The sequence below is a fragment of the Ambystoma mexicanum genome, chromosome 9, assembly GCF_040938575.1.
Source record: "Ambystoma mexicanum isolate Mex_15411 chromosome 9, UKY_AmexF1_1, whole genome shotgun sequence".
In the NCBI taxonomy this organism is placed as follows: Eukaryota; Metazoa; Chordata; class Amphibia; order Caudata; family Ambystomatidae; genus Ambystoma; species Ambystoma mexicanum.
Genome location: NC_090931.1, coordinates 740607987 through 740634992, shown reverse-complemented (window position 1 = coordinate 740634992; position 27006 = coordinate 740607987). Strand labels below are relative to the sequence as shown.

The 27006-nt window shown below is 46.5% G+C and overlaps 1 protein-coding gene across 13 annotated transcripts in view; it reads right to left on the bottom strand.

Moving 5' to 3' along the window:
• The window catches only part of PMS1 (PMS1 homolog 1, mismatch repair system component), a 2204114-nt gene that overhangs the window by 613735 nt on the left and 1563373 nt on the right, over positions 1-27006 (bottom strand). For 11 of the 13 annotated variants that reach the window (XM_069615650.1, XM_069615653.1, XM_069615656.1 and 8 more), the window contains one exon: positions 12212-12355. The exons of 1 other annotated variant lie outside the window; for it this stretch is intronic. In XM_069615650.1, coding sequence (XP_069471751.1) covers positions 12212-12355 — 144 coding nt within the window. The remainder of the gene's footprint in view (positions 1-12211; positions 12356-27006) is intronic. One more of the 13 variants, XM_069615661.1, reaches the window with a different exon arrangement.

Sequence of the window (27006 nt, the reverse complement as noted above, 5' to 3'; positions counted from 1 at the left end):
GTGGTTTCCAATTATCACACCACAACCCAATGGCGCTACCCAGGTACGAATTCACTGTTCGAGACCCCAGGGGCCTCAGCCATCCACTAGTGAGTTCAGGCAGACTCAACATAATCACATGGGGGATTTCAGGAGATCTTGGGTTAGTCCAGGACTATCGAATGAGGCTGAAAGCATCATTAACGAATCCTGGGCCCCAGGAACACACAGGGCTTATAATTGGAGTAGCTGGTGTTTGGAGAGGAGTATTTATCCCGATGGAATGGATGCTGTACATGTAGCCAATTTCTTAGCACAGTTGGCAGCACAAGGGAATGCATAAAGAACAATCATCATGGCCAGGTCAGCGATATCAGCAGCCCACCCTAGGATTGAAGGCATAGCAATAGGTGAACATCCCCTGATCTGTAGACTAGTAAGGGGAGTAAAGATGACTAAAGCCCCTAGTGAAATATATACTCAATTGTGGATGTCGACATAGTTTTAAAATTATTTCTCTCACGGCCAGATATTCAAGACCAATCAAGGAAGGCTATTTCAGGCAAGCTAGCTGTGCTACTATGTCTCTTGGCTTGTAAAAGGTCATCTGACATTAGAGCATTAGAGATCAACAGGAAGAGTATATCACCAAACGGAGTGACCTTCCTCATAACGAGGAGGACTAAAACAGGTTTGAGGTCCATATCTTACTAATGTTTTCCAGGACAACCAAAATTATGCCTGGTTAGATGCTTAGCAGCATTTGAGGATATGACAAGGGAAGTGAGACCTCCAGGAGTATCCCAGTTACTAATAGCAATTTGTAAACCTTTTAAGGCCATAACACCGGCTACTATAGCTAGATGGCTTGGAGGGGTGATGGAACAGGCAGGCATTGACGTAGTTAAATATGGGGCTCACTCAGCAAGAGGAGCGATGGCTTCCAAGGCATTCAACATAGGAGCCAGAGTAGAAGACATCATGAGGTCGACAGATTGGTCGAATGAATCGACTTTTAAAACATTCTATTTTAAACCAACGAGGAGTGTGGCATCGTTAGTGGTGAGTAAGCTTTGAACAAGCATAATCCGAGCCTCCGGTCTTGACATAGAATTCAGATTTTTAACATATTTGTTCCAGAAAATCATAATTCTATTAAAGACCCAGGGCAAAGGATTATCCCACCGTATCAATTGTAATAACAATAATGGAATGTAAAAAGTAATGGAATGTTTTACATGTTTTTTTCCTGCAACTATTTAAATGGTTTATGATGAATACATTAAAGTGTTACAGATTTGTTAAATGCACAAAAGGATAATAGAAAGAAATTGTGGTTGATTTTACGAGTGGTCCACCCTCTTTCGACTTACAGTTTACCAGTTACGATTTTACCAGTTACTTTATGTTTCTATTATAGGTGCAGTGGCAGACACCAAACAATCTGGAAATTGAGGAATGGACGGGATTGCAAAGTTCACTGGACTCATTCGCGACTAAGCAAAGAAAGAGGAAGTGAAGTTGAGGAACAGTGTGGTTTAGGGATATGGACTATGCTGATTGATTGATGTTATCATGTGGTCAGTTTGGAGGACCATTAAGAACAGAACTACCAAAAACTCAAAATCATGGTTGTTGTAGTTTTTATGAGTTTTGTTATCATGTTTTATTGGTTTGTACATTCGCTGCTGAAGTAGTAAAATAGAAGAGAAGCATAAGCCTTCACCTCTGTGTCTTTAATAGAATTAAGACTTTATGGAACTAATGTGTTGAAAATCTGAATTTCAATGAAATTTCTATTCTGGAGTCTTTTATAATCGTTGATCTTTTTGGACTCCTGTTCCTGCGGTCTTATTAGGTAAACGCACCTTATAATGGTCGGACCATATACATGGAATGGTCCCTTTCATTACGACTTCCAGGTTACATGCTACCACCCAATTAAATTGTTTTTTTATTCGGTGCGGTAGGCTCATTGTTGCTCACCCAGAAATCAATGTCATTAAGTGCTTTTTCCAATGCCAGCGCTTCTCTGTCTTTGGGGTTCCCCTTCCAGCGGTTTAGATCTCCTAGAAATAATGTTGATGTATTTGACCCGTTGAGATTCTGTAATAGCTGGATTATTTCTTTGTTGAAGTCTGACATGGATGATCGTGGCCTATATAGCAATCTGATGTTTATGCAACTATTATTTGCGGGTCTATATTTCAAGTGGAGGATTTACTATCCCTGGCAACTACTTGAATGAGGCAAATAATTATTCTTGTTAGCATTGCCTTGATTCTTGGCGATGAGGGAGTAGCCCTCATCGCCAAGGAATCCCTTCCGCTCAGACAAATCAACACTTTCCTAGATGGCAACATCGATACCATCTCCCTCAAACTCTCCTTATCCCCCAACAGCACCATCTCAATTAACGTTGTTTATCGTTCCCCCCGGCCCATTAGCCGACTTCCACGGGAACCACCACCTAAGTGACAACTAAAAGGCCTCCACCAAATCCATCCTACTTGGTGACCTCAACTTGGGATTTAATGATTCAAAAGACTTACATGACAATCCCTAGCAAAAGTCCTAGATACAATGATGTTCATACAACTGGTCACTAATCCTACTCACACAAAAGGCCACATCCTGCACTGGATTCCGGACCACAATTGCTCCGCTACAGTCCGCTCCAACACCCCATTCCCAAGGATTGACCACCATGTTATCCTCTTCTCCATCCCCAAACCTACAAAACAAAAAACGCTCACCACCCCCCTACCGCCGGCCCTAGCGAGGAGCTCACACAAGTTAACTGAAGAGAACCTCCTCCCTTATCTGGATTCTCCGGTCTTCAGACCCCCCTTCACCAACGACCCAGGTAAGTAGTAGTGGTAGATAGGCATAGTAGGTTAGAGAGAGGAGAGTAGTTGTGGTGTAGAGATAGGAGAGTAATAGTAGTGTGGCTGGGGTGAGTAGTAATGTGTAGAGGGTGGTGAAGAATAGTGGTGTAGAGAGGGGAGAGTAGTAGATAAGTGGGAAAGAACTGATTGTGTGTTGTAAGGAACTTGTCATAACCGCAAGCAGAAAATTCGAATATTCCAAGTGAAACGGCGGCGGCGGCATTGGCAAAGAAGTAACAGCAGCCATAGTATTTCCTGTTGCATTACAGAACGAATATTGAAATCACAGCTGACTGTATTTCGAATTGATTGTATCTTCAAATGAATGTAAATATTGAATCAAGAACTTGCACTTTCACTTTATCGTGACTTTTGAAAAGCTTCTGATTGAAAGAACTTACATCTCATATTAGCGTTAGTGTTGAAAACTAGTCGCATTACAAGCTTCAATCTGATTACTCTGCGATTCGAGGCACGGATTCGACAGCATGAATCTTTATACTGCCGTCAGTAGGAGCGGTGTGTGCATAAATATACTTGTAAGTTTCATATTAGAGTTCTGCCATTATAAGCAGCAAGAAAAGCACTTGCATGCTCAAGCCGCTTGCAGGGAGGAGCGGTGCCGAAATCGTGGTGTCTCTATACTGCGGGAAGGAGGAAACAAGAGCCCGCGGTGCAGAAGACAGAGTGAACCTGACGGCATCGGCTGGCGGCCCAGAGAACTTTGTAGTGTGCTGTCTGCACAAACTGGAAGAGGGGCGCTGCGCAGGCGCTCGCTCACCTGGGGCTCATTGCCTTGGATCGTGCCCCGCTGTCCTGGGGATGCCGGCGGAGTCCAGGAACAGAAGAAGCCCCACTCACGTACGGAGGACCACGGAGCCCCGGTGGGTTGGAGCGCCTGGCGCCTCCCTCTAATGGCCACGGTAGTACTGCCTCCTTAAAACAATGGGGGGCACCACGGATCCCGCTCCAGCCGACAACAGCTCTGCAGAGAGGAAGTCTTACCTAATAAGCGGCATGCCAAGGAGGAAACCTGGCATGAGAATATGAAGGTGAGCAGAGAGAAGCAATAGTCCTGTCTCCCCTCAGTTTGAGCGGTTTGGCTCACGCTAGTGCACTGTCCTGTCTGTCTGCCTGGGGTGGACCTCGCCCTTACTTCCTCCTCAGAAGCTCTTTCCATCACGGACCAGCAGCTACATCTTGAGGTGCTAAACTATGGCCAGCGAATGGCTCTTGGAGTCCTTAACCAGTAACCCTGGATTGTACTTAGCCATAAGGTGGGAAGCATTTCTGGGGTACATAAAGTGCCAGTTCGGCTCAGTCCGACGCTTGTAAGGGGGTTTAGGTCTGAGAGGCCCCCTGATTCCCTATATAACTCCATACAACTGCTGCCCAACTGCGACTAGTTCCATATGGGCATACACCTCGCCCTAAAACCACTCAGTATCTGCTCTCTTGGCGATGCCTAAAACAATAGGGAAGAAGAAAACAGAGGACATTAAAGCCTTCCTAGCACCTCAGGCGGCACCTATTCTCCAAAGACACATGGCGATAGCGGATATCCACCCAGCTCCTGCTACAGGGACATCTCCAGACATGGCATTCTCCAAAAATGATTTTGAAGAGATGCTAAAATCTTTTAAACAAGAGATTACCCAGGAAATCAAATCAGGGATAAAAACTTCAAAAGACTCATTGGCCAGATCGCCGTCTGATTTACCTACCCATTTGGGAGGGCTCGAAGCCAGAGTCAATGAACTAGAAAATATAACATGCAAACAGACACACGATACTGAAGTGCTCACGGAGCGGGTGAGGACGATCGAGGAGCACCTCGAGGACATCTGGGGAAAGCAGGCAGACCTAGAAAATAGGTCAAGGAGGAACAACGTGCGCCTTCGAGGGGTTCCCTGGCAAGTCTCAGACCAGGAGTTGGCTAGCTATGTAAGTGAACTGTTCCGGAATCTACTGAGTCTCCCCTCCTCTGAGACACTAATCTTAGACAGGACACATTGCGTAAACTCGTCGGTCCAACAGAGAAGGAACCTCCTCCCGGATTTCCTCACCCGGGTGCACTTCTTCCGCCAGAAAGAAGAAATCATCCCCGCGGCCAGGAAATCTGAACCAATACAATTCTGCGTAGCATCAATACAGCTGTTTCAGGATCTGTCCCCATACACCCTCGCGTGCCGCCGTAGTTTGTAGAGGGTGACTTCATGGCTGCAAGCCCAGAAAATGTGCTGCCGCTGGGGATTACCTTGTAAATTGATCTTTGATTTCCGCTACCAACACTATATAATGTCTTCGGAAGAGGAGGTGAAAGATCTAATGACGGAAAGAGGCACTGAAGTCACCCCAGACCGAGGCTCCCAGGAATGGGTAAATCATGATCTTCAACCCACGCCAAAAGACAAGTAGAGAAAACCAAAGGGTTGGCGGCAAGTGGGGCGACCCTCACACCAGGAATTGGAAACCACGGATGGCACAGACACTCAGCACCCGCTGAACGACCCGAACACTCACCAAGAACATGACAGAACCTTGTTGACCGGTGACAGGGCCAGTTAAAAGGGAGAAGCACTCCTATAATCCTTTGTATTATGCTCTGAGCAACATGATAGTGTGCGGCCCCGTAGCCTGGCATGAAATTGATCTTGAAGAGGCTCACTAGGGCTCCATCGAACAACTCAAGGGCCACCCGTGGGAGACATTTAACTGATGGAATCGATTGAAGAGGATAGACAATACAAATTAACCTCTGGTGGCACGAACCTAATCGGGGGCTTTAGGAAGACTATGATGACATGACATTGCCCGATTTGCCCTGAGATGGACGCAGGGCTGGGTGCTTTCAAGAGAGTTGAGACCCTACGCCTCCCTGTAAGGGGCTTCAGGGGATATTGTCGTCCGACGTAGGATCCACGACGACAGTCTCACAGGATTCGGAACTGGAGGAGAGACTACCTAATGAGATGCTTCAGCACGGCGTAGGTTAGACTCAAGGGGACCTCGCAGAGCTTAAAAGTTGTATAAGATATCTCACTGGGGCGCCCAAGACAGTTTGCGCCCATTGTTGCTGACGGTTTGTTAAAGTTGGATATGAGATCGAGGCTATTAGGAGCCACTCACGTTTTAGTTTTTATGTCTAGTATAATTTTTGTTTCTTCTTGGTTATTTTTTTATCACTCTGCCACTAGGTCTTTCTCAAGTCCCCAAACATCTTTGGTCAATCACAGGTCACTGTTGAGCTTCCAGCCCCAGGGCAGAGGTTGCTATTTGCCCCTCATGCGATCCTCCCAGACCGTTTGTTGGGGGCGGGGGATCCCTGTCAGGGAGGAAAAGAGGTCAACCAGCATATCACTGAAAACCGAGTGTCCTCAGAATGGCGACCCCGGACATTAAATGTACGACCCTCAATGGGCAGGGTTTGCACTCCCCCCTAAAACGCAACGCATTACTCCATAGACTAGCGACACTTGACTCTGCGTTCCTATTTCTCCAGGGAACGCACCTTCAACCTGCTGATGAGTTTCGTCTTAACAGTAAACTCTACCCACAACATGCTTTGCCTCCAGTTGCTTGAAGAAACGCAGGGTCGCCATCCTGGTGCGCAAGTGCATCCCCCTAAAAGCATTGAAAATAATACGAGATGGAGAGGGGAGATTCCTCCATATAGTGTCAATACTATGGGGGCGGAAAATGACTGGTCTCACTATATGCTCCAAATGCCAAACAAGACCTGTTTTTTGCTTCACTCTCAGAAATCCTGGCACAGCATGCAGAGGACGAGATAATTTTGGGTGGGGACTTAAATGCAATGGTCAATCCCTTAATTTATAAGACACTTCCCCCAACGACAAACGACAAAACAGGAAAAACCTCTTAGCCCTTACCACGTTACTGCGAGAACATTCCCTTATCGAAGTATGGCGGTTCCTACATTTGGAGGAACGAGACTATACATACTTCTCACCAGTTCACAAAGGGTTCTCCAGACTAGGCATGTTCCTTCTCTCTGACACACTTATTCCATGGGCGACAGAGGCAGAAATTCTCCCAGAGGCCCTCTCAGATCACGCCCCGGTGCGCCTAACACTAACTCCCCCCCCCCCAGGCAACCCCACTCCCGGAGACCACCTTGGCGATTAAATGATCTCCTATTGGAGGACTTGGCAGTCCGTACCCACATAGCGGAAACTATAAATCTCTTTTCTCGAGAGAATGACAGGGAATACGGGCTGGGATGTATTGTGGGATGCTGCAAAGTCAGTTATTAGAGGCCATCTGATAGAACAAGCTGCGCAGAGATGTAGAGCCAGGAAGGTCTTACAGTCTCAACTAGAGGGAGAGGCCCGTAAATTCGAAGCAATACATAAAGAGAAGGGCTTGCGCCGCTCCTTGAGAGATCTTCGCATAGCACAGAAGGCGCTAAAAGCGCACCATACATCAAGAGCAGCATACTATATGATGCGAGTAAAGCAATACTTTTATACAAAAGGGAATAAAGCTAATAGATTGTTGGCGGCTAAACTGAAAAAGCAATCAAAACGGAATAGGATAGACTCTCTGCGAGACCACTCAGGCAGATCTGCTTCCTCTGAAGAAGGCAAACTCTGCATTGTGGAGAACTTCTTCAGGGAGCAAACAGCCCCCCATGTTGGGGATTTACAAAACGCCCAAAAATGTATAATAGATGCACGAGTCACCCAGGTCCCACAAACCTTATGCGCCTCATTAGAGGACCCTATAACTGCACAAGAAGTTGAAAATACGATCAAAACACTTCCCCTTGACAAAGCCCCAGGCCCAGATGGGTTTACAAATAAGTTTTACGAAATCTTCAGAGCTGAAGTTACACCCCACCTCACGAAACTCTTTAACTCCCTGTGGGAAGAAGGTATTAGTGCAATCAAAAAGTCCCTGCTCCCGAGAATTTTATACACATTTCATGCCCTCCCAATAGCAATCCCAGAACGAGATCTTCTCGAACTGCAAAAAGAAACTGGCCGGTTCATATGGCTAGGGAAACAACCGAGACTCCCGCGCAGATTACTGACTAGGGGAAAAGCGCTCGGGGGGCCTGGGGCTTTCTTCTATCCCGAGATATTTCAGAGCAGCTCAAGTAGCGGTAATGCTAGGTTGGTCCGATCCAAGGGAGGTCTCACCTAAATGGTACGATATTGTGCAAGCAGCGTCTTACGCTCCCCTGAGCCTCCTGCCGTTCCTCCCAAGAGAAGCACATACTCACCAAAGCTCCCTATTGCCTACCACAGCAAATATGCTTCGTTGCTGGGATAAAGCCTGTGCACAATGGGGCTTCTCAACCGGATTGAGCCCTCTTTCTCCTATCAAACAGAATCCGGCCTTCTCTCCGTGTCTCCAACCTAATGCATACCGCCTCTGGTCAGATGAGAAACCGTTAAGATTACGAGAGCTCTATGATAATAACAGACTCCTAACTTTTGAACAGTGTAAGGTGAAGTTTAGGCACCCGGAGACAGGGAGATTCAGATACCTACAACTGCGCCATTGGGTCACGCACCTGAGCATAATCTGAGCAGCCACTAGACCCCTCACAGGGATAGAGTTAACAGTCATGGAGGGCTAAGGGATCCATAGAATAGCTGCTTGTTACCGTCTCCTGGAAAATGCCCCGCTGGAGAAAAAATACCCTATATGTTAGCATGGGAGAGGGAACTAGGGATAACGATCTCCCAGGACTCTTGGCAAAAGATATGGGGTAGAGCCCACAAGACCTCACGATACACGGCAGTTAGGGAGAGGGCTCCCAAACTATGCTATCGCTGGTATTTATCACCACATAAATTATATGCAATGAACCCAGATTTACCAGACACATGCTGGCACGGGTGTGGTGAGAGAGGCGATTTGGGACACCTATGGTTGCATTGCCCGATCATACAATCATTCTGGTTGGAGATAAGATCTAAAATCAAGGAGATTTGCGATACATTGCTTCCAATGGACCCACAAACACTATTGCTGGTTGATGTTCCTGAGGATGGGACCAACCCAATGTCGGGCCCCAGAGCTGAACTAATCTCTCAACTACTTATGGCCGCTCGGGTCACGTGAGCCGCTTTTGTAAAGATGTGGAGGGTCCACATATTGCATATTGGTGGGTAAAAGTTTGGGAATTACTTGCAATGGAAAAACTGACAGCCATGACCGAAAGGAAGCTCCCTAAGTTTATGCGCACGTGGGGGCTATTCCTAGAGTATGTAGCTGAAAACCGAGACTTGTGAAATACCTGTTGAATCCATGCCAAAACGAAAAAAAGGTGATGGCTGGAAGGTTTTGAATAAATCATAACCACAGGCAAAGCTCTGGACAACACTCCAGACCATCGTTTTTCAGTCTGCCAAGCCATTACAGAAGGGGAAAAACCATATGCAAATCAGGCTTGGTCCTACCCCAAAAGGGGCAGTCCAGCCCGAACTGCTAGGTCACATCCCTTCTGCACGAAACCACAAGCATCCCCAGACATGTTTCAGTCTTGTTGGGCGTCATCAGTGAGGAGTAGCTTGGGACTCTAGGCCCGGCAGACTCGGGACCCATGTCTGGGCATACCCGTCCCACTCGGGGTGACTTTGCCCAGACGTGGGTCCTGTGCCTGCTGGGCCTAGAGACCCAAGCTACTCCTCACTGATGAGCCCCAACAAGGGCGAAACATGTTTGGGGATGCTTGTGGTCTCGTGCAGAATGGATGTGACCTAGCAGTTCGGGCTGGACTGCCCCTTTTGCGGTGGGGCCAAGCCTGATTTGCATATGGTCTTTCCCCTTCTGTAATGGCTTGGCAGGTGAAGAACGATGGTCTGGAGGGTTGCCCCGAGCAATGCCAGTGGTAGGGATTCAGTCTAAACCTTCCAGCCATCACCTCTTTGTTTTTGCTTTGTCACCCCGAGTGGGACGGGTATGCCCAGACGTAGGTCCCGTGCCTGCTGGGCCTAGAGACCCAAGCTACTCCTCACTGATGAGCCCCAACAAGGGCGAAACATGTTTGGGGATGCTTGTGGTCTCGTGAAGAAGGGATGTGACCTAGCAGTTTGGGCTGGACTTCCCCTTTTGGGGTGGGGCCAAGCCTGATTTGCATATGGTCTTTCCCTTCTGTAATGGCTTGGCAGGCGAAGAACGATGGTCTGGAGGGTTGCCCCGAGCAATGCCAGTGGTTAGGATTCAGTCTAAACCTTCCAGCCATCACCTCTTTGTTTTTGCTTTTGAATCCATGACAATGATTCTGATGTGTATGATCTAGACAAAAGTACCGAAGAAGTTATGATGAATTTTTTTTCTCCTTTCTCTCTTTTTTCCTCTTTTACCTCCCCCTTCGCCTTGCCTTTGAATTGCTTGTAATCCCAGTTCATGATAACCTTTCTTAACCTGTTTACAGGAATATGATAAAGAGTGTAAGTGCAACAGGCGTATTGTTACTTAGTTAAAATGAAATTTCGGCACGAAGACATTAACTAGTTGTTATGCTATATTAACGGTCTACATATTGTGATGTATTTTATGTGGTCCGAGATTTCAATAAAAAAATAATTTTGGGGGAAAAAAAAAGAAATAATGCTGAAGACACATTTACTGTGTGCTAGGAGCACCTTCAGATGGAAGTGGCCATAGGAGAACGACGAGGGTACGTCTGTCCTCGTCTTAGAGGAGGGGTGACAGGGAAGCCATTACGCCATCTCACCACATCTCCCTTCGCGCAGACTTATTCCGCAAGTACATTTATCGCAAGGCCAATGCCTGCATCTTAAAACATAAGCTGCACGTGCGTACGTGACTTCTTCGCGTCGCTCATGCCTGCTAATGCCACCAAATAAAGAGCTTCCGAGATTAGGAAGGAGAGCGCGAGCCGGCTGCAGGTCGTCTCACAGCCAAAAAGTATTCAACCATTATAGTATCATTATCCAGGTGCAACAGCTTTGCATAGCGCATGGCTCCAGCTGGTTCTAACCCCTCCTCCACACACAAGGTGAGCATCATTGCACACCAGTGCAGAACAGTGGCCCTGCCATATAGACCTGCGGTGCATGGCCCCTTACCTCTCCGCCAATGCAGAAATAAAATGGCTACCTTGCCGGAAAAATCACATCCTGCAGACACAACCACATCCTACTAACATCCTTATCATACAGCATATCCAATCAGGTACTACATACAGCAGAGAAAACACTAGACACAAACACCCACAAGCAAGTACATGGTGATTTCAGAGACATTATGGGCCAAAGCGTATCTATGACAGTAAGCTGTTTATTTTTATTCTAAATGAAATACAAATATTTTACATAACCTAAAAGCACTTTTATATATTTATTTAATTAAAAAAAACAATTTCAATAACGTTTTGGCAACATTAACATGTAGTGGCTGCCATTTCGGAAGTAAAAATGGCTGCCGAATTCAGCACACAATACAAATGCAGGCAAAGAGTGCAGAAGGGGTGTGATTTTGGGTGGAGATGGGTGGGAATGGGTGGAAAATCACATAGACTTGACATAGAAATGGGTGTTCAATGGCTGGACACATAGCCAAACAACATGTATCCACCCTCATAAGTCATCTCCATTGAAAAGCATTACAGACCCTCATTCAAGGCCCTTATTTGAAGCTCTTATGTTAAAGCTCTTATTTTAATTACAATAGTGTCGGCTTTAAAGGTAGTGCTTTCAGCGCCACCTAATAGCCACAACTAAAAATGAGTACAAGCATGTGCGCCTACTATACAGTTTCTTTTGTTGTATGTCTTGACATTTTTATTGAGGCTCAAAAGGGTTTGCGTTCTGAATAAAGTAAAGGGGCAGTTGGTTGAATTGTGTCATTTAGTGGCAAAGAAAACTGGCACTGTGTTAGTCCTGTTTTAAAATCACAATGCTTTGTTTACATATTTGCATTGAATTTTCTATTAGTCCAATAAAAGGTATCAAAACCTGCATCTGGTGAGTTTTTTAATTAAACATATACAATGTTTAACAGTTCAAAGTTTGGCCTGGTAAAATGAGCATGCTAAAGAAATGGCTAGATGAAATACATATATCATCTTTAGTTGCACTGTGCCCTGTCCTTGGTTTCATGTATACTGTGCAGTCCCACCCTTCCAGGAAATACTGGCTACACCACTGAGGCCACAACTCATTCTGTACATGCCCCTGCTGCAGCTATGGAATTGAAGGAAGCACATACTAATTGCTAGTGATTACTATTAAATCATAGATTGTCCTTAATTACCTTTTGACTGGGCATTTATCGTCATTCAACTTTGTTTTATATTGCAATCTCCACATCATACACCTTACCTTAATTTAAATGTTCATTACCTTATTATGCATCATTACTTGAGTTTTATCAGGTGTTACATTGACATCAATAGTAGAAGCAGGCAACATAATGCTGATAAAGAAAACAGGATAGGAACGGGGTGAATCCTTGTCAAATTTCAAGTGATAGTAATGACGAATTAGCTACAGAGGGAATCAAAGAAGGCAAAGTAAAATGATACATTTAGAAAGAAATGTGCAGCAAGATATTGCCTATGAAAGCAAATTCAGTGAATAATCAATTATATTTCTGTCAAACTGAAATAGTTGACGTATATACCCTTTTAATCCACCAATGTCAATGAGAATAAACAAATTGATTAACATTTGAGAACATATTTTCCTAAATTCAGTAAACTTACTAGACTGTTGACCAGCTGTTGACGTCTGGGAACCTCCATTTGGAGGATGTGTGATAGGCCCATTGCCTCTTTTGGGGTAGGGCGTTTGTGGACTGCGTCTGTGTGTTGGGGCGATGGATACCTGGCAGAAGTGGAAGAGGAGGGCGTGGGTGGTTGTCACTTTCTTCTAGTTTTTATTCACACATCACGTTTGTTGGGCTAGTGGTGCTGTGAGAGTGGAGGGCACAGGGCAAATCTCGTTGCGCTTTCTATTGGGTATGAGTTGATGGACAGCAGTCTGTTTCATGGCAAGTCTTTACGTGATAAGTTGGAATAATCATCTGCCATGATCTTGAATACGAGAACCTTACACCAAGGTATTTGTAGTGTTTGACTCTCGTCAGAGCTACCATATCCACATAGTAATTTATTTCCTTAATATACTTTAAGCCAATTTGACTTTTTATATACATGTGCTACAGAACAAACAATAAAAACATAAAATCATTACAGCTTATTATCCACACAATACATATCTTACAATGTCTAAAACACATCTAAAATCTCTAAACACTTCTGAAAAAATGTAATTAAATTATACATATACAATTCATATCATTACCTTCCATTGAAAGATACCACAAACGTTGCATATCCTTGCCATTTATCATATTAACATATAATTTAATGTGCTGGTTCCTAAAGCTACTTAAGCTTTCACATTGTTTCATAATGTTTTCCGATGAGTCGATCTCTGTTTCCCCACCCAATCTACGCAATCGATTTGATTGCTCAATTCCAGGCTTAGTACCTTCAATTTCCAGCACTCAAATGATATTGAATTTAAAAAGCAAATATTGCCTAATAGTAAAACTGCTTGAGTAAGCATCAGTATACAAAGGAACATGCTTACGTACCATCCAATAACGGATGAAGCAGCCGCTGTTTACGTTTGAAGCCAAGAGTACTAGGTCTACCTCTTTAATGTATTCCCTTAAACATCGTTTTACCCATCTCTTTTGTGCTGACAGGGTAGCACCCTCTATGCTTGCATCAACTCCAGCCATCCACCTTCTGTGCTAATTCATTATATGTCCTAGGATACCCAATCATTCACACTTGTCTATTCGTCTCACAGCCAAAAAGTATTCAACCATTATAGTATCATTATCCAGGTGCAACAGCTTTGCATAGCGCATGCATGCTTTTTTTTTCTCTTACTGCGGTCACACTTGTCAAATTAAGTTCCAAACATATACATTTTACAGGTAATGATTAAGGCATTCTGAGCAACAGCCGCAGTATTTGACCTTTGAGTATCTTCAGGTGGGTCTGATATTTTTCACCCCATATTTCAACACCGTACAACATAAAGGTATAATTTTTTCCGAACATAAGAGCAAGATAGTCTTGATCTATATACAAAGATTCCCTCTCCATCAGGCTATTAGACTCTACTACATGGGATGGAAATGTCGACATCCTATCAGCTAAACTCACGCTCTCACCCAACAACTCAATCAATATCCATAGCCTGTACAGGCCTCCTTGACTCCCAGCAGATTTCCAAGACCGCCTCTCCCACCGTCTAAGCAATAATATCAAAAAGTCAACAAAGATCCTACTACTAGGAGACCTAAACCTAGGTTACAATGACCCCAATGATAAAGCTGCCTCAGCCCTTGCTAAAGAACTATCAGACCTAGGCTTCTCCCAAGGAGTAAACTCTCCCACCCACTCCAAGGGCCGCACCCTTGATTGGGTTATGGATCACAATTGTGCTTCCAACATTATCTCAAATACCGCCTACCTGTGGACAGACCATACGTTGCATTGAATTCCTCATCCCCACCACACCGAGTCCCAAAGCTCTTACTCACGCGCCACCAGCCATAATAAGAATCTCAAAGAAACTTAATGCAGTCAATCTCCGGCCATACCTTAACAACCCTTGCTTAGCTCCCCCTTTCTCCCAGGATCCTAAAGTACTGTCAGATATCTTCAACAGCACACTTACCAATGATATATACGCTATAGCACCACTCGAAAGTAAGAAATAAAAAAAATCCTTTCACCGCAATGCCTGGTTCACGGATGAGCTCCAATCTCTCTGCGCTAAGAAGCGTCAGGCACAAAAAAATTGGCAAGCAGGCCCAAATGACCTAAATAAGGACCTCTTCAAACAGCTAGCTGTCCAGTACAAAAAAGCCATCATGGTAGCCAAATCCAGCTCCTTTAACGAGATGCTCTCCAAGGCCAACTCACAAGCTAAAGAGCTATTCACAATCTTTAATGAACGGGTCACATCACCAGCAAGCACAGACGAGATAGTCAAAGACAAAGCCTGGTGCGCAAGTATCCAGTCTGCTTTGCTCAACAAAATAGATCTCCTCCAAGAAAGAATTTGCAACCACTGCAAAGCTCTCCCTAACCATAAGACCAACCCTGTCGCACAAGCAAAGCGCAGCGATCCACATCACCCCCAGTTCGTCTTTAGAGACACAACCGAATACGAGGTCGAGGTCGTTGATCTCATCAAGCACCTCAAACCATCACTCTGCAAAGGAGACATATGCCCCCCCAAAATCATCAAAGAATGTGCCAAGGACCTCGCTCCTCTGGTTACTGCCTTCATTAATGCATCCTTCAGAACAAGTTCTGTAGCCAACAGTCTCAAAGAAGCTTGGGTACGCCCCCTTCTAAAAAAGGCCACACTAGACCGAGCTCAGTCCAACAACTACAGGCCTTTGACAACAGTACCGTTCCTTCTGAAAATTATGGACAAGGCAGCTCACAACCAAATCCAACTATACATAGAATCCAACTCCATACTGGGTTTAAGACAATCGGGCTTCCGTTTAGGGCATGCAACACAATCTGCCCTACTAGACCTAAAAAAATTAATTTCTCAGATCATGGACAAAGGCAAACCTGCCCTACTCCTTCAGCTTGATCTATCTGCAGCTTTTGATCTGGTTGATCATAAAACACTAACAACCCACCTCACTCAGGCAGCCTGCTTCTCTCAACAAGCAGCAACCTGGATTACGTCCTTCTTGGCAGGCAGAGCCATGACGGTCTTCTCCAACATAGCAAATGCGGATCCTACAACCATACACTGCAGTGTACCCCAAGGCTCATGTACTGCCCCTACCCTCTACAACCTCTTCACTAAACCCCTCTTCGACCTACTTGACACAATGGGTATAGCATATACCAATTATGCTGATGGTACTCAAGTACTCATACCACTAACCGGCTCCTACCATCAAGATGCCACTGCCCTACACGATATCTATGCTACCATACAAGCCTGGATGGCTATCAATGGCCTATGTCTTAACGGGGATAAGACTGAAATCTTGATCCTCGGACAGTAAAATACAATAGCAAAACTAAGTCCTGAATATGCCAACTTTAATATAGACAAATCCTCCATCACTGTATCCTCCTCTGTCAAGACACTAGGGGCCTCATCACGAGTTTGGCGGTAACCTTTAAATCCGGCGGTCGCGCTATTACTGCCGGATTTAAGGGTCCGCCAAATCAGGGCTTTGGCGGATTTCTCCACAGCTCTGAGCTGGGGGGAAATCCAACGAATATTCGCGCTATTACCACCGGCGGGAAATCCGCCGGCGGTAAGCGCGCGAAAATTCGCCATTGAGCCCAATGGGGAATGGGGCATTCCCGAATGGGCTCAGTGGGGAATGGGGAATTCCATTACCGCCAAACCCATGATCCGGCGCTAATAGCGCCGGGGGGTTTGGCGGTAGGGATAATACCACCGGCAGTAATACCGCCGGCGTTACCGCCCAACTCGTGATGAGGCCCTAGGTGTCCACATCGATGCTAACTTATCTATGAACAAACAGGTCAGCGCCATAGCCTCCGCCTCAGCCTACAGCACCAAACTTATCAATGCCATTAAACCCTACATATCTGCAACCAACTGCCTTTCAATAGCCAGAGCAACCATAGGCGCCAAACTCGATTACTGCAATGCTCTCTTGGCTGGCACTTCCGCCAAAAATATACAGAGACTACAAACCACACAGAACAATGCCCTACGAGCCGCTATGAGCATTCCTAGACGAGACCACATATCTCAGACAATCAGCGTGATGGCTCCAAGTCAAAGACCGCATCACACTCAACATCCTCACTATCACGCACAGATGCATCAACAGTACAGCTCCCACCTACCTAGCAGAAGCCATAACCAGAACAATCTCGACACGCTCCATAAGGACACAGTACACCAACCAGCTACACATACCCCGCATCCAGAGAGCACCAGCAAGAGGGCTAGGTTTCTCATACATTGGACCCAAACTATGGAATGCACTCCTCAGAGCGGAATCTTCCATCCTTGCTTTCCGCAAAAACCTAAAGACCACTTTCCTGAACCAAAGCAGCTAGCACGCCCATTGCTCCTTATATACATACTGTAATATAAATGTAATATAAATAAATATAATGTAATCTATGTCTATGTCCTATCTCTGCCTATCACACATGAAAGGTATGTCATACAACTATGCTTACGCCTTGTAAAAAATGTCAAGTGATACTTTTCTGTAACAAAATGTCAAGTGATATTTTTCCTGTAACTAAGTATGTTGCTGTAACAAGTGCCACGATGCCTCTGGGCTGCTGTGCGCTATATAAATATGAATAATAAATAAATAAATAAAACAGCCACCCTGCTGACTAATGAATTTGGTTATCACATGTGCTATTCTCATGCAACTGGCCTGCGTCTCCTCCCAATGTGTGGCCCAGTTTATTTTTTCATCGATAACTACCCCTAGATATTTAGATATTTATAGTTGTTAACAATCTCAACAGGTGTTTTTATCTATAAGCCAGACCTTGTTGATTTTAACTTTATTATTGCCCTTGAAAGCCATGATTTAAATGTTGCTAATATTGATACAAAGGCTGTTTGTCTTTGAGCGTATCTAGCATACATTGTAGATCACTTGGTGTGTGGTCCAACAATAACAAGTCATCTGTATAACCGAGCCATCCAATTCTCGACGTCCCGACTTTCACAGGGGTGGCATGACAGTTGTGGAAGGCTACAGCTAGGTCAGCCAGGTTGGGGTTAAACAGTGTGGCGGCCAATATGCATCACTGTTTAACCCCCTAGTAGTGGGGAGCAGGCTCGATAGTCTACCTTCAACATTCAGCCAGACTCTAACACCTGTATCATGAAGCAAGAGCAAAATCATGGTTAACAGGCCATAAGGAATGTTTCATGCGACCAGTTTGGTCCATAGTCGATTCCTCATGATTGTGTCAAAGGCTGCACTGAAATCTATGCATGCTCCATATACTGGCAGATGTTGTCTGGTCCATGACAATTCAACCAGCTGATACCAGTATTAACAAGTTATGGACAGTTCCTGATTGAGCTCCAAAATCAATTTGGTTCAGTGGTAATATCTTAGTGGCAGCTATCCATTGGTTAAGTTTGACTAGTAGCACTCTATCAAAAATGTTAACTGGTATGTCTAACCGCTAACATTCGATAATTAGACAGATCTTTCCAGCAGCCTTTCTTGTATACAGGTAAGATGTTCCTTTCTCGCCATGAAGTAGGAACTTGGCCATGTTTCCTGACATGTTCAAATAATATGTACAAAGCTTGAGCCCAGTGCCCCGGAGACATACTCACTAGATCATTACATGTAACATCTGGTCCAGCTGCTCGAGAAGCATGAAGCTTCTCATTTATGTTCGTGATATCTACCACTGAGGATTTGCATTTCCATGGTGCTCTAATATTTAAAACATCAGAGTCAATCGGCCGCCAGGGGGCGCACAGATGCGAATCCTCTCCGTGTGAGCTCCGTTCCTCAGACCCCAAAAGTGCCTTGAGCCCCCCACTTTTGGGTCCCCACCCGTGCAACAATGACGGTCGAAGCTACATGAATCTCGCCCCCACCCACTGGGCGAAAACCCGGAGAGAATCGAAGTGGTCCTTCCCTGGAAACTGCCCCGGCCCGAGCCTCCCCCTCTGGGCCCTCGACGCAGCGTCTTGGACGAGCACTGCAGCCGCGGGAGATCCGAGACGGCCAACCCCGCCCATCATCCTCCTGTGGAGTTGCCGAGCCACGCTACGGCTCCGCTTGCCGGCTGTTCCCTCCCTGCTTTGCCCTGAGGCCTCCGTGGACTGGGAGCGCCTTGAACGTGAGACGGGCACTCCCACCTCCCATGCCGAGGCATACGTGCAGCCCCGGACATGGCACGGACAGAAGCAGAGGACCATCTGGGTGAGTGCCCTCTGCCCGCAACACGTGTGGCCTCCCCTCAGCCTCTATGCCGCGTCCCCATAGAGGCGCTCCCGGCCCTGACACCACCCGCGGGCAGTGTTACCTGGCCCGCGGGGATGAGACTTCCTCCTCTCCCTGCTGACTAATGGGCTCATTTGGAGCAGGCCCGACACCCTGCCACCAGCCGAAACCCCCACGTGGAATCTTCAGGGGTCGGCTCGAGCAGCTTAGCCCCCACCGTCTCCCTCCACCAGAGGACCTCAGTGACCCACTGTGGTCACAACCCCGCGGTCCACAGAACCGGCCCACCACTGAGTGGCAGCCGTCACGTCATGCCACGGAAGAATCACCTTTGGCATCTTAGGCCCACCCCCAGGCACCACTGAGCCTTACGGCCCCCATACGAGTATCACCCACAGGCTCCTGGTGGCCCACCTGACCCATTAGCACCCATAAATCCACGAGGACAGCCCCGCGACGCCGCGTGGGGGACCTACTGATCCTCCCCTCGAGACAACACACAGTGCCATAAGCCCCCGCTGCACCTGAACGACTGGACCCGGGGTCTATCCCTTAACCAAGTGCTCCACGCCAGACGTCTCTGGATGGCATAGTTGCGCCTAGGCCTCGGCTCCACCACCCTGGCTGAACCACTCTACCAGGTCTCCAGCGACTGAGGAAAAGAACTCGCCCCTGCACTGAGGCCAACATAGAGGGTTGGGCCCCCACTCCTGGGGCGTGTGCCCTCCTCTATACGCTCCCTCCGAGCCCCCGCTAGGACCCAGGCTGTTCACCACTGAACCTTCCCCTACACTGCCTCGCGGGGACCTATGTGCTGACCCACACTACCACTGGGACGCCTCGGACACCGCAAGAGAACCAAGACCGAGGGCCAACGCGAAGAGAGAGTAACACAACCGGAGGGTAGGGCCCCTGAACCAAGGGCCTGTGCCTCCTCCCAACGTAATACCTCGGATTCACGGGACACCTGAGACACTGCCCCATAACCCACGCCAGCAATTGGTTGAAACTTCTGTGCAGAGGGTAGGGCCCCCACCCTAGGGGCATGTGCCTCCTCGCACCCACACATCGTATGAGCACCAAAAGCAAACTCGCCAGATACGCCTACATTCCTCCACATCCAGACCCAGATACCAACTGCAAAATGTTGGTGGAGCCCTCGGAGGTGGGAGCGGCCGCCACCAAGGGAGACATAGCCACCCTCCTAAGTGAGATCAGAAATATGGGGGCTAATCTAGGAGGCAAGATCGACAAAATGACCCAGAGGGTTGACAGTATCGAGCAAAGACTAGAAGGCGTTGAAAATAATCAAGCCTCGATCGACACAGAGACCCAACTGGACCTCAGAATGCGCAACATAGAGAAAAGGGAGGACATTCTACTGAAGATTGATGATTTAGAAAACAGGGAAAGGCGTAACAACCTGCGATTTTTTGGGATTCCTGAACGTGAGGGCGAAACAGAAGAAGACCTCAAACAAACCATACATGACATCATCAGGATCCTATTCGCAGACGAGAATGTTGACGAACCCACAATAGAACGGATCCATAGAGCTGGCGGCCCGTCAGTAGGTCCGAGATCTGTCCTGGCCAGATTTCACAGATATCAAGATAGAGCAAGAATTCTTACGAAGGCCAGGTCAGGTGACACCCTCACTCTCGGAGGAGCTCAAATAACCATCTTCCAGGACCTCTCATCGCTTACCCTAGCCCTATGACGTCTCTGCAGCCCCCTAACAAAATGGCTCAAGGACCAAGGAACGAGATACAGGTGGGGATACCCCTTTCCCCTCACCTTTGAGCATGGAAGCAGGTGTATAACGCTCCGTTCTGAGGACGAAATTCGAAATTGTATTTCAGACCTCCTTGGCACTGACCCACGAGAGGGATCACACGACAAATCATCACAGGACAGAGAGAAATTGGGGCTCCGGGGCCCGAAAAGGAAAAAAGTCAAGGGATCCAGAAAATACAGACGTCCTAATGATATGCCGGACAGCAATAAATGAGGCGGTACACACTGAACTCTCGTCCTGGAGATGTCTATCCAGGAGCTACGGGTTGGAGATTCCGCACCGCGGTAGTGAAATACATCATACCCGCCAGACTCTGCCCACAATGAGCTCACCACTAGCATCATAACGAATGACTGGCTGGCGGACGATGAACCAAGAAACCGCATGTATCGTAACAATTTCCTTTTCATGATAACAGTTGTTGTTGCTTGTTAAATTGTAATTGATGTTGATCTCTAAAAATTGGGGGGAGGGGGCTCAAAATGTTAATACGGTAACATGTGAGATGGGGGTCGCATGGCTACGACCCTCGCGGGCGGTCCGGCGGTGGACCGGCTGTGTGCACCTGGTCCAATGCAGACGCCATCGAAACCGGAACTCAGTTCTTCACAGAAAAGAAAATGACCGACCACAAGTTAGAACTGAGAACAATGGGTATTACATTTAATACTCAAAAAGGGAGGGAGGGGGGTGGGACGAATGAAACTTCGAGGCCTTATATAGCTCGAAACATTCATCAGTATACTTCCACAGCGGCAACTAATGGCAAAAGGCGATGCGACGTGCATACCAAACCCACAGAACTTAACAATATTCAACTCCCCCACCAAGAGATCGCTAGTATCCCGAGAATTCAAGAGAGCAAGCTTAGATGTACTTTTCTTACAAGAAACCCGATACTGCAAAGGCGAGGAATGGAGGGTCTTATATCCCAAACTGGGCACAGAGCATTGGGGCTCAGGCCCGCTCAAGAAAGCTGGAGTGGGCATTTTAATCAACAAGGCAATACAATTTGAGCTCTTGAGATCCTGGTCAGACATGAGCGGCAGAGCAATCGTGTTGGTTGGCAAGATACAAGACACCATTATCACACTCGCATCCATATATGTACCCAACACTGGCCAATCCTGGTTTCTCCAACAAACGATCCCCAAGCTTATGACCGAAGCGGAGGGTGAAGTGATCCTAGGAGGTGACCTCAACACTTGGATGGACCCACAGGTGGATTGGCAAGCAGGCAATCCTTCCGCAACCCTCCCATCTGGCGGTGCCCGCTCGCGGATTGCAGACCTGATGGACGTCTACAATCTTACAGATGCATGGAGACATATGAACCCGACTCGAACAGGCTTCACCTTCTATTCGACGCTGCACGCCACGTACTCCAGGATCGATTACGTATGCTTAACGGCTGCACTCACCACGGCAACGATAGAATCCAGCATATCTCCGGTTACGTGGTCGGACCATGATATGGTGACAGTCATCCTCGACCAAATGGCTCTCACTCGGAAGAGCTCCAAATGGCGTTGTAATGAATCGCTCTTTAAGGATCCAATCTTCCGGGAACAACTGGAGCAAGATATCACCCATTACTTCGAACAAAACAATACGGGTGACATCTCCACAAACATAGTTTGGGAGGCAGGCAAAGCCACCTGGAGAGGAGTTCTCATCAGGGAGGGAGCGGCGAAGAAAAGAGAACGCCAACTCATAGAAAGTAGACTCAGAAGTGAAATCACCCAACTAGATTGCATGGCCCAATCGGCGACTTCCGATAGATTACATAAGATTGAACAAGCCACTGCCAAAAGAGAAGAACTCCAGCAACTGGAAACAGGGGACATTGCGCACAAACTCCAATGCCTGAAACAAAAACACTATGAACATGGAAATAAGGCCGGGGCCCTACTCGCTGCAAGACTCCGCGGCCAGCGCTGCGAGCGGTGGGTGCCTACTATATACGATGAAGAAACATTCCACGACCATCGCCCCCCCAATATCCCCAAAACATTCGCCAATTTTTATGAGAAACTATACACCTCGCAGGCTTCACCGCACGTAGAAGCGATCACGGACTATTTGTCCAAAGTATCCATGCCGTCCCTCCCGTCGGAAATCGCACAAGCCATGGACGCCCCCATTTCGTCGGAAGAAGTAGAGGACGCAATTAAAAGACTCCCAGCCGGGAAGGCTCCCGGGAACGATGGATACACAGCAGGATTCTACAAGACTTTTCAGAACACCTTACTCCCATTCATGGTTGACCTCTTCAACAACATTCTTCTTGCCGGTGTGGACCCCGAATCCTTTTCAGAGACTCTGATAACAGTCATCCCCAAAGAAGGAAAGGACCCTAAGCACTGTGCCTCATATTGACTGATATCTCTTTTGAATATTGATGCCAAAATTTACACAAGGATTCTCACTGCACGCCTAGAGTCACACATGCCCTCGATAATCTATAATGACCAAGTTGGCTTTATCCTTGGTAGACAAGGTGCAGACTCCACACGCAAGACCCTCCACCTAATACACGAGACCAAGACATCACCGGATATGCCAGCATTGTTATCGATTGATGCCGAGAAGGCGTTTGATAGAGTTGAATGGCACTTCCTAGAGGCCACATTGAAGCAAATAGGCCTGGGCCACACCCTCCGACGAGCAATCAAAGCTGTCTACACGGCCCTGAAAGCTTCTGTAATGGTGAACTCCCAGTTTTCTCGCTGGTTCCCGCTCACTAGAGGAACGAGACAAGGTTGCCCCCTTTCGGCGATACTTATTGTGCTGTCCCTGGAACCACTCGCCCGAGCTCTCCGAGCGGACACTGCCGTGGAAGGAATCCGAGTAAATGGTAGAGAATATAAACTGGCCCTGTATGCATACGACATCCTGCTCCACATACTAAACCCGCTGTCATCAATCCCACGGGCGATCCACCTCATAGAAGAATACAGAACACTCTCTGTCTTTAAAATCAATAGAACCAAATCCATCCTCTTTCCACTCCACGAACCCTGCCCAGAGCAACAAATAGAGCTCGAACACCTTGCCCTGACCATGGAGGACTCTACACTGCGCTCCTTGGGATTAACATAACAAGAGACCTGGCACAGCTCTACGAGGCAAACTTCCCTCAACTTCTCATCACCCTCAAAGCTGATCTCTTAAAATGGAAGCCACTAATAATTTCCTGGATGGGACGCCTAAATGCGATCAAGATGGTGACCCTCCCACGTTTCCTATACCCATTCCAAGTCCTCCCCATCACAATCCCAGAACACTTTTTTAGACTGGTCAAGAAAGCCATACTGGAATTCTTCTGGGATGGAAAGAAACCCAGAATACCATACGATATCCTGATACTTCCGAAGGAACTGGGAGGAGTTGGCCTTCCAGATAAAGAAAAATACTATCAGGCTCAACTGAGAATCCTGGTCCCACACCTACGGGATAGAAAGGACCTTCAATGGGTCGAGCTAGACAATGATAACCTGGTCCATGTGACCCTCGGAGAGTGGTTATGGGTCCGTAGATCGAAGCTTACAAGACGCCTACGTGACCACCCGATATTGGATACTATGTGGAACATCTGGAGGAAGGGAAAGGGCATGACTGGAGGAAGCAAATTTGAGTGGGCACCACAGGAGTATCGAATCCTTCTGGCGTTATCAAAAGTTTCTAGTGTGATAAGTCTTTGTTAGGAAGTTAGATCCTCTATGCAGGAGCTGGCTGAAAAAGGCCTGGAGACACCCAAACCCAAAAAATACAGCAAGAAACAAAGATTAGGTGCAAACCCAATCATACAGCCGCTCTCTGGAATCCCATACTGGGTTTTATATTAGTTGTAATTTCACTATGTATAGTTCCTTCGATCCAATTTTTGAAAAAATACAAAAGTCAAATATATAGTGATTTTTCAATGTTGAAAATTATTTTATAGAAAGAAGTGACTAGTAGCCACCAAAATTGTTCTTCGTGAGGAAGAGATTGCCATAAATCACTCTATCTGAAGACTTATTTTTGTGCCAATGCATTTCGGAATATAACAAATTCCTTCATCAGGGCAAGTCTGATGTAGGTGAGTAATGGCGAAATCTATGTTTCAGAGGTCAGGCTGCTCCACCGTGTACGGCGAGTAGGTGCATATGTAAAGAACGAAGCGGAGAAGTTCTGGAGTCACAACATGGCCCTCCCCCCTGAGCCATGAGAAAATCCCCAAACATGCAAGGTATCAAACCTGGTTTGATGCCGGATTAGAGAGAGTTGGCCAACTGTGGCCAACTGTGGAGAAAAGAGAAATTTATATCAATCTCGGAATTAGAGGAAGCCCTCCAAATCCACCCGATTCCGATCTTCCTATACCTACGATTGAAACGGGTGTTATTGAGCGAAGAATGGAAGGCCACCACACGGAGAGAACTGACACCCTTCGAAACAATCCTTGACACAACCAACACGACCAAGGGGTTAATATCCCGCATGTACAAGGCCTTAATCACCAAAGACCAATCTCCAAGCCTCCGCCTCAAAGGAAAATGGGAAAAAGATTTCGCCAGAGAATTCGACCAGCAGGCCTGGGACAGAATCTGTGAAACACCGGCCAAAGTAACAATTGCCACCCAATACAAACTGCATGCCGTGAAACTACTCCACCGGTGGCAGTATGATCCACACAGACTGTCTAAAATGTTTCAAACCTCCAGCCCAAGATGATGGCGACATTGCGGTATGGACGCTGACTATTGGCACATGTGGTGGAAGTGCCCCAAAGTGCGCATTTATTGGCAAGAGGTCCTGGGATGGATTAAGCAACAGGATGGCATAGAAAGAGAACCATCCCCCCTCCTGATGTTGTTTGGTCTTGAAGAAGAAGATGACGAACTGGTGCGGGCGAAAGGACTAGTGTCCCCCCTGCTACTGGCAGCCAGAGCAGGCCTAGTTATCAAATGGAAATCCCCACGACTGCCAAATGAGAAGGACTGGCTGAAAATTGCCATGAATATTTACACAATGGAGAAAATAACGGCGGCCCTCCATGGCAAGGCCGCGAGACACGAGGAAACTTGGAGCGACTTCACAGGCCATTATATCTCAGGACCGGCCACAGACTCATCACCTAGTCATTGAAAGCTTCGACCACCCGGTCCTAGCAAAGAATGAAAACCGAAAACCACATTGCCTAATACCTGTGCCTGTCACAAACCTAGCCTGTAACACATGACAACAACAACGACCACCGATAAACGTCACATCATCCGTTTTAGTACATTGCAACAACCACCGCGCCCTGGAAGCGCTACGAGCAAGGACAAGGGGGTGGAGGGAGGGAATGGGAGTTACACTGTTCACCCGTCAGAAGGGGGCGCGTATTTCATTGTATTTTGCTGTTCAAATGTTTCTTGGGCGGGATGCAATATTCTTATGAAGTAACTATGTATGCTCAACTATGCATCTACCCCCTGGTTCACTTCTGATGTTAAAAATCAATAAAATAGAATTTGAAAAAAAAAACATCAGAGTCCAATGGTAATACAGATCCAAGTGTGTTACCTGTATGAGTACTCCAGGCTTCCTCAGATACACTGTTATTGGGGAGATCTTTCTTCACTGTCCCCCTGATTACTTACCAGATACCTGTATTGTTAATGTTCTTGGCATGATTTGATAGCTGCATCCAAACATCCTGTACACAGCTCTTTCGATGCACTCTAAGCCATCTCCAATACGCTGTTTTCAGAGCTTTTATTTGCTTAACTTTGTCAGATGTACTCTAACTCACTGTGCCAGAAAATAGTTTTCTTTTTGCAACTTATATTATGGATGGAATTGCATTATATGGGATTGAAGAATCATGTTATAATGTTGATATGTTGAAATCCAGAGCATGAATAATGGGATTGTAGTTTTGATTTTGTGTCTAACCTATCTTTATATCCACAGAAGAATTGTGCAATATTAATAGATTCATATGTCAGCTGTAAACCGAACTTTGAAATTACAACTGAAGAGAAGGTACTCAATTTTGAGTTTTTTGCTGTTATGTTGAACTTGTGTTAATTTGTTGACCTACATACTAACAATATGTTTTATGTTTATTAAATAAGATTTTTGTGTATACTTTTGATCGAATGAATTTTGTTTATAAATGATTGGATGTAGGAGAATGAAGTGGGGGCTTTGATACCACACTTACTGCCTAATATATATATTATTATCAGCTGTGGGTTCGGAAGAAGCCTTTTGGAGTGCATCCAGGGGGTTACTGTACGGTGACGTAGTTTTGTTTTAACTCGTATTTTGGAACCATAGCCATGCCCCTTTCTATCACCTACATTCAATATTTCACTCAGG